This window comes from Ixodes scapularis, unplaced genomic scaffold, assembly GCF_016920785.2.
Source record: "Ixodes scapularis isolate PalLabHiFi unplaced genomic scaffold, ASM1692078v2 PGA_scaffold4__175_contigs__length_147842914, whole genome shotgun sequence".
Lineage (NCBI taxonomy): Eukaryota > Metazoa > Arthropoda > Arachnida > Ixodida > Ixodidae > Ixodes > Ixodes scapularis.
The window spans coordinates 102853671-102868919 of NW_024609879.1; the positions used below are offsets into that span (position 1 = coordinate 102853671).

At 44.8% G+C, this 15249-nt stretch overlaps 1 protein-coding gene across 1 annotated transcript in view; it reads right to left on the reverse strand.

Annotated features, from left to right (window-relative positions):
- Window positions 1–407: 407 nt before the first annotated feature.
- LOC120842141 (venom metalloproteinase antarease-like TtrivMP_A) overlaps window positions 408–15249 on the reverse strand; it is a 61413-nt gene continuing 46571 nt past the window's right edge. Inside the window, exons 11-14 of the mRNA XM_040213169.1 lie at window positions 13895–14038; window positions 11925–12060; window positions 9686–9790; window positions 408–506 (exon numbers count right to left, since the gene is read on the reverse strand). Of these exons, the coding sequence (XP_040069103.1) occupies window positions 408–506; window positions 9686–9790; window positions 11925–12060; window positions 13895–14038 (484 nt within the window). The remainder of the gene's footprint in view (window positions 507–9685; window positions 9791–11924; window positions 12061–13894; window positions 14039–15249) is intronic.

The following is a 15249-nucleotide window of genomic DNA, read 5'->3' on the forward strand; positions in this document are numbered from 1 at the left end:
CAGGCCGCTGTGGTGGCGCTGCTATCGTCACGGCGCATGCGCATGCGCTTCACCCCATGAAAATCTGGTTTCTGCACGTGCGCGCATGGGTTTGTTAGTGAAAAGCGCGTTGGTCTATAAAAAACCTGCAATGAATATGCCGGCGGCGACGAGAGAAACGAAAACACTACCCATTAGTTTGAGACGACGGGTGAGGGTATCGTAACTTACAAAAAGATCTTAAAATCCGTACAAAAATGAATGACTTTCCCGTACAGACCTCGGTTGATATACCCTCGAACCAGTTGAACAGCATAAATGCAGGTGAGGAGATAATAGCAGACTAGTCATTTTGATGCTGTTTATTCGTACCATATGTTACGTCCGAAAAATGGCTGACATCAAATCGAATAATATATATCGATGCTTTACTTTTTTCCCCGTTGGGTTTTGTTTTTAGTCACAGTTTTCTTAGTAACCGGGAATAAGTCCTCCGGTTTATTTTTGCACTCGCCTTTGAGACATATCTGAAAAGAAAGATCATACATGCATGAGTTGAAAACGTCCGAAGATAAATTATGGAAGGTCCGACATAATTACCGTTACAAAAACCGCACGTACGCCATCAAAGTGTATCCTGGACAATGAGCAGAATAAGAAAATTGAGCAGTCCTCTGTTGATTCAACACAGTCACAGCTATAGCTGCAACACTTTACATGCAAGTCGTTGGGCATCGGCGTCGGGTTCACGCACCGTGGAGGGCGTGAACAAAAGCGTTCGGAACAAAACAGACATCTGCTTTGTTTCGAACGCTTTTGTTTCTTCTTTGTTCCTTAGCGCGTGAAAGCGCGTCTTCCGACATGAGCTGTTGGCCGTGACAGTGCTACTGTGGCATTTTGTTACAGGCCATCTTTTTTTCTTTCCACAAAACGCGTCCAACGTGGGCACTGGGGACTACCATACCTCCTTTATACTGACACAAAGCGTGGTAGATCATCACGTGACGCGGCCGCCGAAAGCGAAAAGGTAGAGCGGCAGACAAGAGTCATGCAACGGGCGCCCCGCTGCGGCGAGACGCCAAAACACACTTGTCCCGAGCGATGGAATGTCTGCTCGTGCTTCTCGAGCTCCTTTGACTGCCGCTTCTTTTCTCGTCGGGGTTGAAAACCATGTTTCGGGTCCTCGCCGCTGCAAAAGCTGTGCGCTGAATACCGGACTCCCGAGAAACGCTCTGCGCTAGCCAGATCCTCGAGCTCCAAATCTGGGACAGGGCACTTTTTGGCTCCGTCATCGAACTGCCAGGCTTTGTAAATATAGAGGAGGCTATGGTACTACAAAAACCCTAAATTTAGAGCAATTGCCGCTGTAACGTAGCTCAGTGACAATAAATAAAAAAAGAAATAACGTAGGTCAGCAATAAATTAAAAAAGTAACGTAGCTCAGTGGTAACGCCTTTGCCCCGTACGCAGCGGACCCGGATTCGATTCCTGCGGGGGGTCGGGCGATCTTTTTCGAGGACTTGTCAACATCGGCGACGGACGTCCTACATCACCAGCTATTTAATCGACAACTACTACTACTACAACTACAACATGGACTACTATTAGATCGTCAACAACCGACGTCGTTTCCAGTATCGCTTGAAGAGAAAGAAAATACAACTAAGTTAAACAATAGTTATTCGCAAACTCGGCAAACCACATAAATTCAGGCAAGTTTTTTTTTTAGCTGGTCGCAAAGTAAACTATACACCTTAAATTCAAACGCAGCCGACGCTACGAGCTGATGGGACAAATCAGACAGCGTCGAAAGCACACCATCATGGTATCCGTTGTGATCAATGTATGTGTTCTATCATTTCTGAACCAATCATAAACAAAAAGGGTTCAGTGACTTGCGCTTATGACGCTGCTTCACCGGTACCATTACATCGTAGCACCGGCTGCGTCTGAGCTTAAGCTGAAACGAAGTTTAGACGCCGGTAAATCCGAGGGATTATATTTGAATGAATTATCTTCCCGCTGCCGATTCGCTGTCGTGGATGAGTGTAAAGACGTGTTCCCCACACGTTTCGTTCTAGCCTAAAAAGTTATCCATTTGAATTCTCTTTCGTAACATATGTGGATTTTTTATTTTACTTCGTGCTTTATTCATAATTACGTGCTGCAGTCACGTAACATATAGACGCTGGTCGTTAGCACTCTCAACGAAGAGGCAGCGCAGCAACGTGAGCAAACTACAAAGCCAATAGATGGGGCCACTGTGACGCCGACTATAATTTAGGTAAATGCGAAGGATCCAAGATCGCGCATTGAAAATATGTTTGATGATCGAGGCATGTGGAAATCAAATTGCGGTGTAATGCAGAAAAAAAAAAGAAGAAAACATTCCTGCGGCATTGCAGTCAGATGTACGGGATTGCGCGCGCTCGGGCATCTTGAGCACCAATTAAAGCTACACTCTTATCTACGTCCTGGATAATGGCCTGGGTACAAGCGGTACTCCTCAATGTCCCGCCTAAGACACGGGATATAAGCAGCCCTGTGAAGAAAACTATCCGTGACGCCTCTGGAAGCGGCCCAAAAAGTTCGAAGTACCACCTGTAAACGGCCCTAACCCGCCCGAACGTCTTTATGCGGCTCACTTGACAGCCGCCGAAGCGCACCGTCCCGCTTAAAGAAAAGAAAGCGCGAATGAAGCACAAAAGCCCGTAAAAGCCGCGTGTCTCCGCGTCTCCCCTCACCGCTGTCTGCGGCGGGGCGCACGGCGCACACTTGAGAAAGAGAAAGGGTTCGAGCCCCATTCCCTCTCTCAAATCCCTTTCTCTCTCTCTCTCTCTGAAAAGTTGAAAACAAAAACAAGAAATTTTTTGCGAGTCCTACCGCGCATGCTCAGCCCGCGCAAAAGGCGCAGCTTGGCCGGTAGTCGCGCGAAATTGCATTGTCGTCGTCGCGTTCTCTTTTTCGCGCAAGCCGCACTGTTGAAAAAGGAAAGTTGGTTTGAAATCTACGGCGGTGATGTATTCATCGCAAGACATCAAAGGTGTGTTGCGAGGTCAATGCCACGCAAGCAACTGCGAGTGCGATGGTTACAGCATGGCCCTCGACAACTGCAGTCAACCTGCGGCTCCTCACCAAGCGACGTGGTGCGTTTACTGCGGCCACAGCCCTGTACAGCACGCACGGATTAGTAAGTGCCGCTTTTATTTCATGTTTTTGTGCGTGTGTGTGTGTGTGTCAGTCGAGGGGCACGCGTGTTCGGAACGCCGTTGAGTACCCGACCGCTTCGGTATGCACTTGTCCGTGGTAATAGCGAGTTTTAGTAGACCGTGTTTCCCGCTCCGCTAAGCCCCTCCGCTACCCGGAACTCTACAGCCAAGGCCATCGGCGCGCAGGCGCAGTGGCGGTTTCTTCGTAGCGGAGGGCTAGCGGAGCGGGAAACACGGTCTACGAAAACTCCCTATTAACGTTGCGTTGTTCCGTGGGACGCTACCGGGACGTATGCCGTTATTGCACTTTAGTTTTAGTTTCACGTAGGGGGAGGCACTCACTTGATCGAATGTTGATCGAATGACGTCTTAGCGAACGCCTACGTTTCACCGAATGACACTTTAGAGAACAGTCGGACGCCGCGAAGTGGCGTTTTCGGGTGAGCCAAATGGGTTCACATTTTTGTAATGAGCCGCAGCAGACTGTCGCCGCGAAGCGGCGTAAAGCGCAGCGCGGCGGATGGGTTAACGCGCGCCCCCGTTATTCGCTAAAACGTCGATTCGCTCCGATGTCGCTGTCCGCTAAAATGTCATTCGCTCATGTGATATTGATATGGTTCCCCGCGCCTGGTAGAGCAACATAGGGGGGGGGGGTTGAGGATGGTGATGGCGGTGGCGGCGGCGGCCCAAAGAATTGCTACCCGTTTTTACGTGTATTTTTATGTTTGACTGTCTTGTCGGCATCGAGTGCTGCATAAAATGACATTACAACAAAAAAACATAGCCACCCAGCACATACAGGTACTATGTGCTTGTTGCACCCCCCCCCCCCCCCCCAAAAAAAAAAAATGTTAAGTTATTTAGAAGTCCTTACGTCTTGTTTTTCTCTTTCTGGGTTGCATAATTTTTTTCTTCTGAGGGAAGGTATTGTGATGATTTTACACTTGGCCGTCAATGTCAAGCTTGTTTCACAGCTTTTTAAACTAAAAGTGGAGAAAACATTCCACGAGTGACTTTGTATAACCCCAGACAATTTACAGCCTTGTTTATTTCTACAGCTCTTTCTGCTAAAGGGAAGCAAAGATGGTGCTAGAGCACCGATTCATTTGTGCCTTTTAGATAATACTGTGGGCTTGGAAATTTAACCAAATGTTTAATGCCAGCTGCTGACCAGGAAGCTAATAGTGCCAGTAAAAACATTTGATGTCCTCGTGTGATGCCAGATTCATACCAGTTCCATATATTGAAGTAATGAAGTGTCATTTTTGCTGCCATATAGATAAAAAGACCACGTGAGGACAGCATAATTGTAGACATTGACAGTATTTATGACTATACGACATCAACAATGACATTTCTGGCTTCATGCAACTTGATTATTCGCTCTGTTTGCACGTATATTTGAAGGCGAGCCATGCGATTTGTCTGACAACATGCAAGGGTCTACTTCGCAAGGTGCCAGCATCAGTACCCCTGAGGTCACGAACAACAGCACCTGCACTGCTGCTGAAATTCTGCTTGGTGAGTACCAACATGCATATGTTGTGGTTAACACGGTTGTTTTGCAATAATTGAATCAACTTCCTGTTCACGTGGTTAAAAAGTCATTAAGGCAACAACTGTCGCCTTGATGACACGGGCAGGATTCCCTTGATTGTACTGTTAACTTCAGCTGTTGAACAACGAAATCATGTATGTACATAAATTCATAAACAGCATTGGCACAGTGCACACATTAGTTAAGCATAAAAAATGATTAACACTGCTAGGGATAGCAATTGGAACATTGGTAAGCTGGTTGGTGAGCGAGATATTTGTGCAAACAAATCAAAAGACATTTGTTGTCATTGGCTATTATTTATGTAGTTTAAAAGGTTCCACTTGATTTGTATAAAGCAGCTGTGAATTTTTTCTGCAAATTCCTTGGTTTTTGGATGCTTTCACCATCTTAGCACTGGGAACTAGCTAGACAGGCCAAGGGCACAGACAGCTTAAGTTAATTTTTTTGGAACTGCACTACAATACCATTGTACAGGCGTACCAGTGAAACCTAAATAGGTGTCCGGGGAAAGTGTTGTACAATGTTATATATGTATAATGTGTAGCGTTTTTTCTGAAAAAGAAAACACCTTTTCAGAGCGACGTCTCCGCTGAGGACACAGCATCTCCTGGCCCAAGGATCTTCTGGGGCATATCGACAAAAATCGTCTCTTGTGGAGGGCCTGGCGAAATCATCAAGCTAAATGACGCTACTTTGGAGAAGGCTCTACTCCTTTGCCTAACGGTGTATTATGTCAAGGACATAACATACCCCTCGGCATTTGCGCAAACGTTGGGGCTCGTGCAAAGTGCGATAAGCAATGGTGAAAAATTTCCCGCTGCTGGGCTAACAGCAAGCTCGTAAAGATTCTCGAGAACATGAAGGTTACGTAAATGTACGTATGTTTACTGCGGCAAAGTCACTGCAGGTGTTATTTCACAGAGGAAGAATATCCCTGGCTTTAACGTAAAAAAGTACTCGTTCATTTTACAACGCAAGCGCATAAAAAAGAGTACCTTTTTTGCAAATGCATGATTAATGTAACAGCCTGATGACGTACAAATCAAAGTATGTTTGTGCCATTCTTTGCGGATCCCAGTGGTATATGATAACATGTTGCAATGTTGGTATTTATTATACAGTAATGGGCACAAGTAGATGTGTTCGGATTGCTGAACGTTAGCGCAAGACGCAGATAGTGATGCTGTGATATTTTCCAGTAAGGAACTGAATACAGCAGCTCCTGGTCTCTTTTTTTTTAGTTAATACTGTAATACAGTTTGTGTGACTTGCATAACTTACCTAAACTCGGTCACATTTATTTCAGTAAAAAGAGGAATCAGTACTTTGTTTAACAGTAATAAATATTCTTAGGAATGCAGAATCTTGATCTCGCTGTATTCTTTGTTGAAAAGTGCTTGGGTACAGCTATTCCATGCTTCGTACAACGAAAAAAGGGCTTAGTGTGGTAGTAATGTGAGTTCTTAATGTGTACGTTCGTTTGAATTTCAATAAATGGATTAGTAATGTGAGTTCTTAATGTGTACGTTCGTTTGAATTTCAATAAATGGATTATACACCCTTCAACACACTGTGTGGGCTGTGCTAACAATTACTTAATACTTTATTGCTCTAAGCAACGTAAAAGCAAAAAAAAAAAAAAAATGACGAAGAAGAGACATACACCACGAACTGGTGCTAACTTTCAACGGATTTAATCAAGCCTGTCAAACCCAGCGCGATAGTCTATTGTGTATGGGATGCTTTTATCACGAAAGGTTGGCGTGATAGACAAGACTTCACAGATGCGCGCTGGGTTTGACTGACTTTATTAAATCAGTTGAAAGTTAGTGCCAGTCCGTGTTGTGCGTGTCTCGACCTTACTTTTTTTTTGCCCTTTTTAATTTTTTTAGATTTTAATGAACCAATTAGCCCAAACCAGAGCTTCAATTCAGCAAATACTTTATTGCGCTTGAAAGAAAAATTGAATATGATTGGCGTGCCGCTTAGAGGAAAAAATTTTGTCTTGAAATCAGCTGTTCTTTCTTTTTTGTGTAAGGGAAGCTAATACACTCTAAAAAAAGTTTGTGCGTCTACTTTCACGCACAACACCTCGGAGAGCCAATCACCACAACTTACGGAGGCTGCTCACCGAGTGACAATGCCAAAACATAGGTTTAGACCAAAAAAAAACGCAGTCTGAGTTGTGACATTAAGCAATGCGAAACGTCACGCTTGCATTGCTTAATGTCACAACTCGAACTGCCTTCTTTGGTGTAAACATACGTTTCGGCATTGTCACTCGCTGAGCTGCCTCCGTAAGTTGATTGGCTCTCCCAGTGTTGTGCGGGAAAGTAGAAGCACGGGCTTTTTTTAGAGTGTAATGCACAATTCCTGACACTTTTTAATGAAACTCATTGATGCTGTTAGCAGAAATTGAAAAATCACGTTCCCGATAATCCTGCATGTGCCTAACGCTACAGGCGTTAGACACCGCATACTTAAGGGCGCTAGTTATTTGGCTCTATAGCATGTTACACTCGGGTATTTAATAAGCTCACATTTTGAAGGTTGGGAATATACCATATACGTTTCTGGAGCAGCAACAAAGGTATACGACGAAAACGTCCTTGTGTCGCTCGCCAAGGGAAGGGCGCCCGTGCATAACCAATTATATATCTACAGTTATCCGAATAGCCCGCAGAAGAAGGTGGTTTGTGCGTTGGGTTACGTTCCGATTCCGCGGTTGTTTCTTCTAGCGTGCCAGAAAACGGTTTATATTTTGCAAGACTATGCTTTTGTCACTCTTTCAATGTCTGGTTACTCTTATAATGCTTTTTCGCAACACCACTCGTGCAAGATTTCTCCCATTGATAAGCACTTATCAAACCAATGTATACAATTCCCCCATCGGTCGACGAGTTTAGCAAGCAATTCTTGTGTATATAAGCATACGACAACGCGAGCATTGTATGTGTACGGTTGTGGCGTAGTGGCTATGGTGTCTGATTTTCACTTCGCGGGCGCGGGTTCGATTCCCCTCATGTGACGTATGTTGTGTTGCTGAAACTTGTGTTCCAGATCCAGAAACAACTAGTCGGAGTATCATGCCGGCTGTCTATGCACCCAAGTATGCGGAGAATGGCGCAAAAATGGCGTTGTAGCACAATTTTGCCGCAGTTTAAATTTTAGGCCGCATAATCGTAGGCCGCTTATAGCCAGGAAAATTTTGATCTCAAATACCGCATGAAATTGTCACGCACGACAAAGGTCCTGGTAAATTCAGGCCGCATACCTGATCCGCGTGAGAACGGGCCGCTTAAATCTGGGCCTCATAACAACGGGCCGCATAAGTTGAGACACCTAAACCAACTGCTTGTAAGCGGCGAAATTTTGACCCGCTTTCCTGCTTATATGCGTGCATTTTAGCCAGGATCTAACTAAGAGTGTACAGAAAAACAAGCCACAGATGCTATCGCACGTTTATCCACTCGTCCACAAGCACGATCTGATGATGGCGCTTTGAAGCTCCTGTAAATAGAAAGGGAACGCTATTCTCCCTCACACAGAGTCTGTCTCTTTCCCATGCTACACCACCAAGCAAGACAACGCTGTTTTTTTGTTTTTTTTCAGTGATTTTGGTTATTATTGGCCAATCACGATATCACGCGCTCTCATATGACGCCGTGATTGGCCGGCGCCTCTCTTCTTCCCTCCCGGCCTCTTTCTCGGCTATACGGCGCCATCTTTTATTCGAAGGCACCAACGAGGAGGGACGTTTTTTTGAGCAATTTATCGCACCACAGTAGTGTGGAAAAGAGATAAATATGTTCTTTTCGGGAAGAAACGGCCAGTTGCGACGGACGTGAGGGGTTACAAAAATGTCTAATTAGCTAAATATCTATCTACAACTTACGAATTAACCTCTCAATTAGTGAAAATAAACGTATGGTTTTAATTAGGAAATTGGTGAACACCATTGAAAACCAGTAAAATCACCTCGTTTTACAAAACAACAAGAGGCACGTAGAGCATTTTGCAGCGTTCCGACAAAACGTTCATGTTGACCGCGCTTGTAGTTTCGGTATCGTATCAAAGCGCACCTTAGCGTCAGCTGCCCTGCAGCCCCCCTTCCCCCCCCCCCCCCCCCCCTCTTTTAGCACATTCACGTCACGGCCTGCCGTGACATGAATTTTTTTCTTTAAATTTTGCAGTGGGAGCGACAGGGCGAGACTTTGTAGACGTCTTCAAACACGAAACTAACCGGCGAAACGCGCTCGGGACCAGGGGTTTCCCCAGGAATTGGAATTGGAGGGGGGGGGGGGGGGGGGGGGGGCAATGAGAACAGAGGAGTCGTTGTGATTTAAGGGGGGTGCCTTCGGAAAAAGAATAGGGGGAGTACACCCCTGTGAAGGGGGGGGGGGGGGGGTGCAGGGAAATCACTGCTCGAGCCGTCGATCCCTCTGCTCTGCACTTGTGTCGTACTGATCCCGGCACCTGTGGCGCGGACACGGATGGCTGAGCCGGCGCAGGACGGAAGGACCGACGTCACGTTAGTTTCGCTTTTGAAGCCGTGAACGGAGTCATTTCTCACTCCGTAGTGCCCACTGCGAATTGATCAATTAACAAATCGCGTCACGGCTAGCCTATCATGAGATCGAGCGTCGATTCTGCCACTACATTCAGCCCCAAAATTATTTTTGTTCATTTGAAATATTTTAGTTTATTAGCTAAATGATTAACCAATATCGCCTCTTTTTGAGTCGTATCCAGTCCCCAAGCCAGGGCTAAAAGAAAAAGAATCTGATGGAAGTTCCCTTTTTATAAATTCTGAGCCCTCTGAAAAGCACAAAAAAGAACACCGTTTATAGCAGAAGAGATAAACGACCGCCATGTGTCTTTTTTCAGGGGTAAGAAGCTTGTTTCTTAGAAATGTAATATTAATCCAAATGCTTACCTTCGTTTCTGAACACTGCATTCCATCGAGTAGGGTTTCCTGAACCGGATGTTGGTAATTATTTAGGCAAGATGCTTTACAGTCTGGATAATGTTTTTCGTCCTGCTAAAGAACGAGGCATTTATGTTGGAGCGTCTAAATCGCTGTGATAACGAAGCCATATTGCCTTATTGCAAAAAAAGATACCAAGATTATGTTAACATCCGATCATTCGCAGGTGGGATAACATGAACTGCATAAAAGACGCCTAAAGAAAAACATTTCACTCCCATTAAAGAAGTTAGGACACGAAAATGAAACGCGTAGATTATGCCTGAAATGAAATGCTCATAGGCTACTTAGTATATACACCAAGTTTCGCGATTGTTAGAGCTCTAGTAATTGCAATTGCCAATTTATAATGTCGGTCATTTTTATCTGGCGACCAGGCAACCCTGTCCAAGTTAGTCACAACCCGGTGGTCACAAACCACGCGATCTTGACGTGTAGTTGAACGCTCTCGTTCTAGGCGCCCCCATGCTCGCCCAAGTTCGCCTCGCCGCGGTACGATCGCACCCTCGCACGCTACTCGGCTATGCCAACGCTATTCAGAATTTCGCCCCCTTGACCTTTGACCTTACACCTGGCATGCACGTGCGAGATCGTCCCGGACGACGGCGAATTCGTCTGCGACGATCTGGTTGTCGTCGCTGAGCCGGTTGCTAGCGGGTTGAAGACAAAACGACCAGCTTCCAACATCTTCGGATGACATTCACTCTCATCGCTGCAGCGATAAGTGTCGAAGACGTCGTCGAAGCGAGCGATTCCGTAGACTTAGTCGTCACAATCCGCGTGCTCAACGCGGAAAGGTAAAGGAGGAAGCTGAATAGCGATACGCCGACAGTGCCAAGTCTGCGAGAACGTGCAAGAGGACGCCGCGCGGTGAGCGAATGACATCACCAGCCCACATAACATGGCGGCTTTCCTGAGTGGGCTGGATCCGAGAGTCCCGCATAGAAATAGTTTTATCCACGAAACCATTGTGCCATGTACAAAACAAATTTTAAAAAAGTGTAGGAACATTCAGTGAATCCTATATCAGTAAAGTTATCTCATACTTTTATTTTTGGCGTGACCTAAAGCGCGAAACACATGTACGACGAAACCGTCCGATCCGACGTGCGGACTGCCGGAATGACCTTGGGGGGAGAGGGTTTTCGTAGCATCGGAGAGCGTTGAAAACCATCGCCTCCGACCATCGTATTCCGTGGTCGGACTCGGACGTCGTATATGTGTTTCGCGCTTAATACCTTTAACTATGTAACTACAGTCACTGACAACATAAAAACCGCAGGGTGTGGTTCACTTTGTTTCGGCTTCTTGCTTCGTGATTCGTTCTTCGGTGTTCTTATCGACTGACTCTGCAATCTGATTGGCTACGGAGCAGTAATAAGATGAGAAGGGCTCGTAACGCCCTGCGTTTCTTGGGATGTCAGTAACTATGCGGAGCGCAAGTTGGTCAGCTTCTCGCATAGGGGTTGCGATGATGTCCGAACGCCGAGCTTTTTTTTGGCTGGTTGAAAAATATAGTAGTTTGACCTCAAGGCATCTAGTATTGAGGTCTACCCACTATCCTTTCAATCAAAACCAATCAGAGCTCGGCATAGTTCTGACGTCACCGGAATTCCTGCGCACGAAACAGACGACTTCCATCCACAAAGGACTCCGATTGGTCCCAAGGAATAGCGAGGTAGTTGGCCCCGTAAGCGCATTTCTGGGAGGGGCACATTAACTCTAAGAAATCTAGGATGCCTGCTTTCCCGTAAAAAACCGGAGAGAGTCAATCTTTTCAATCTGCGGAGGCAGCTCGGCGAGTGGCGAAACTGCAAATATGGTTAGGTCTCAAAATAAAACGTCTGCGCTGCGGCACTGAGCACGATGAAACGTTATGCTCAGTGCCACTGCGCAAATTTAGTTTTTAGGTATAAACATAATTTTAGCCTTGTCATTCGTCGAGCTCCATGTTAAGCGTATTAATGGGCATGATATGCATAACCCATATACTTTGTAACGATGAAAAAAAAAAGAAACCGATCTGAACAAAAGTAATTCAGTCAACGATTGATTAATGGTATCAGTCGAACTGACCATGCAAATTCGAATTCAGTTTTAGATCATGGCAACCTTAACATTTATTAGTTAACTTAATTATAAAAATCGGCATAATCAAAGCTTCTGTTTGTTTTCTGTATGCTCTTACCGTGTCACGGTTGTCTCCATAAGGATAACGCGCCTTACATAACGACGACGTGCCCATCCCGGTTCCTGGAAGGTGCGTGACGTTTGCAAGGCGATTGACTGATGATGACACAAGAACGCAGCTTGCAGTCAAGGTTCTACCGGGGGGGGGGGGGGGGGGGGGATAATAAAAATCAATATAATTTAAATCGTGTTGTGAACCCGACCAGTTCAAATATGATGATTTAAATCGAATATTCCCCCAAAAATATCCCCTACAATATTGTTATATAAAATTTGTTTAATATTTTATGCTTTCTATGGGGGGAGGGGGGGGGGGCATTTGTTCAGCATTTATATCGAGAAACCATCAAGCAAGAACAAAATACTGTATGGGGTTCAACAGGAGCAAAAAGAAGTGCTCTTCAGAGCAAATCGAAGCGTTCGTCGAGCTTGATGTCAACAATCCCATTCGCTCGCCAGCTACGTAACATCCTACTGCAACAAAATCAGATCGCAAAAAATCAAGCAATATGGCGAGGATTTCAAAAAAAGAAAAGTTGTTAATCTTCCGCATTGTTATCAATGATCCGACGAATCGATCAACCAATCTGTCATGCTGAGAAATTCATCTTGTAGTAAAGAATCAGTATTTTCTAACTACACTAATTTAAAATAAATTTATCTGCCTTAAATAAAGATATTTATTTTATTCAATTATTTTTTTAACATTTCTTTTTTTGCTTTGGGTTGTAACCAACGTGAATGAGAGTACTAAAATATTTACGAATAGTCAATTGTTTTAATTGAATATTTCAAGCAGCTGTGCTCACTTTCCCGGAAATCGTTGTAAACCTCACGTTGGAAGTTCTTTGAGAAAGCCTTGGAAAAATTACATTTCTCGCACCGTAGAACTCACCTTAAATTTTGTTATCAAACTTTTACGTCGCGGCTAAATTATTATCCGGTCGAGTGTTGACTCACAAAATATATTAAATTCCTCCAAAAAGTTAATGAAGTTTGTTAGATAATTACCTAAATATAATTAACCCACCTTAAGTTATTCAGTGACCCCAATGTCCCCCTAGCTTTGCCTTGGGGCTGACAATATTCTAACGCAGGATTACCTTTTTTTTTTATTCTGGTCCCTCTAAAAATAATTTTTGTGCTCTAAAAACCAAGAAAATAAAGACAGTGCGTTCACCTTTCTGCATCACACGCATGCAGCCAATCATTTCCAAAAGATATAGGGTCTCTGCTGATGGGCAGCAGCTCAAACTATTTATAGACCAGAAGAATCCCATACTCATTGTATTTGCGCACGCATTTTCCAAGTATAATCGTATATTAATTTCTTAACTTCTTCTTTCGCTGCCATATTTTGGTTAACTGCAGGAATGGGTGGCCCGGTAGCATTTTTTTTCTCTCTCTTTCAAAGCTGTCGTTTTCATGAACACCAAAGTAGCCTCTTACACAAAGTGGGAACGACTATGATTGAGCAGAAAAAAAAACAGCAATACAAAGAGAGATGAAGATTAAGTGCGTGTGATATGTTGAGGCCCTGCTCAATCCAGTACTATAAATTTTATCCGTGTAACCGCAGCTTTGAATTGCAGTTTTGACGCGAAAATCTGAACAGTCTTTCGTAAGACACCGAGAAAACGCCTAAGACACCGGTTAGTTCCAGTCCAAGTGGAGTCAGAGTGGAAAGCACACACACACACACACAAAAGCACAGAGTGAAAGCACAGGGTCACGCCGCACCGCCTGCTTTTGATCGATTAAAACGTTGATAACATACGCCATGAAAGACGACGCGAGTCGTGACGTTGCGCGTTTGGTGCCGCTTTATTTGGTTTCATCGGCTCGACAGTTTAAGAAACGAGAGGTGTGAATGATTATGTCCAAGCATCCTGCTTCTTCGTCCTTTGCCTTTCTTCTTGGCTAATGCAGCAATTATATCCATGTATATAATTATCGACTGCTACTCACCTCATAAACTGACGAATCCGCTTTTTTGAGCACTCTGAAAATTCGTTGTTACGTCCACCGCGTCCGACAGGGCTCATAATCCACCCTGCATAAGGGTCGCAAAAATTGTTCCTCCGTCGATCTCCATCGTGCTCACTGCCGCACCTGAAAGTTTTCAGGGGTAAAGAGGCAGTTTCAGATTTTAGATACAACGTGTAACTGGTTTTTCTCAGTTTTACAACGTCCAATACGTGTTGCGGGTAAAACTATACGCGTTTCTCAAATCGTCTAATTTGTGACTCGTCAAAACATTGTGACTACATATTAAATTTAAGCTATCACGTTTGATCAAGAAAATGAAATCCGGTTTTTCGGCCCGTATGAATGAAATACGCATCGAAGAAAGCTGAAACTCCTTGCGTATTTCATTCAATGTGTGGGGTCAGAAAAAAAAAATATTATCTTCGACAAGTTTGCTCTACGGGTATAAATCCCGTAATCCACGTAATGCCGTTATAGGGAATCACCAGTAGGCTAATCTCTTCATAGCTTAGTAAATGTCTCACACCCTGAGAGAAAGTTGTGGGAGGAAGGAATGCAAAGAAACTCAGATTAAATTATGTATAAGGGAATGAAAACGGGAAATAAATAAAGAACATTAGTATGATAATTCACGGGAAAGCTCGTTGCTATTCGAGGCTAGAACGGGAGTATCGAAGACTCGGGCATGAAGGGCAAAATATGAGGAAATAGATAAGCGGTGTTCCGTATGCCAAGGGGGAGACGAGACAGTAGAACATGTAGTGTTGAGGTGCAGAGGGCTTGCTGCCGCCCTCCTGGAGGGAGCGACAGATTTAGCCGCAGCGCTGGGGTTTGCAGTTAAGATTGAGTGATAAATGCATTTTAATAACAAAAAGGAGATCGGAAAACTGGTGGAAATTATCTAGGAAGAATTGAATGACGTAAACTAACTGACAGTTGGAAACAGGCGGGACAGAAGAAACTTGAAACTCCCTCACGCGTGGCTCTGGCTCAAAGTCACCACCCTGTCTCCCGTTTGGCTTGGTGCCGGGGTGAAGCCGACTACTTTGACCAGAGGAAAATTTGCGACAAGAACGCCATTCTCCGCGGACTACCTTTCGTTTTCGCCTACGTCGATGACGTTCTTGTCGCCAGCTCGTCGCCGGAGGAACATCTACGCCACCTGCGCCTAGTATTCGAGCGTTTCGCTGAACATGGCCTGATCATCAACGCAGAAAAATGTGCGTTCGGCGTCCCGTCCTTGGAATTCCTGGGCCACGTGGTAGACTCCAATGGCATCCGACCTCTTCCCGACAAGGTGAAAGCGATCACCGATTTCCCACGTCCAGAATCGC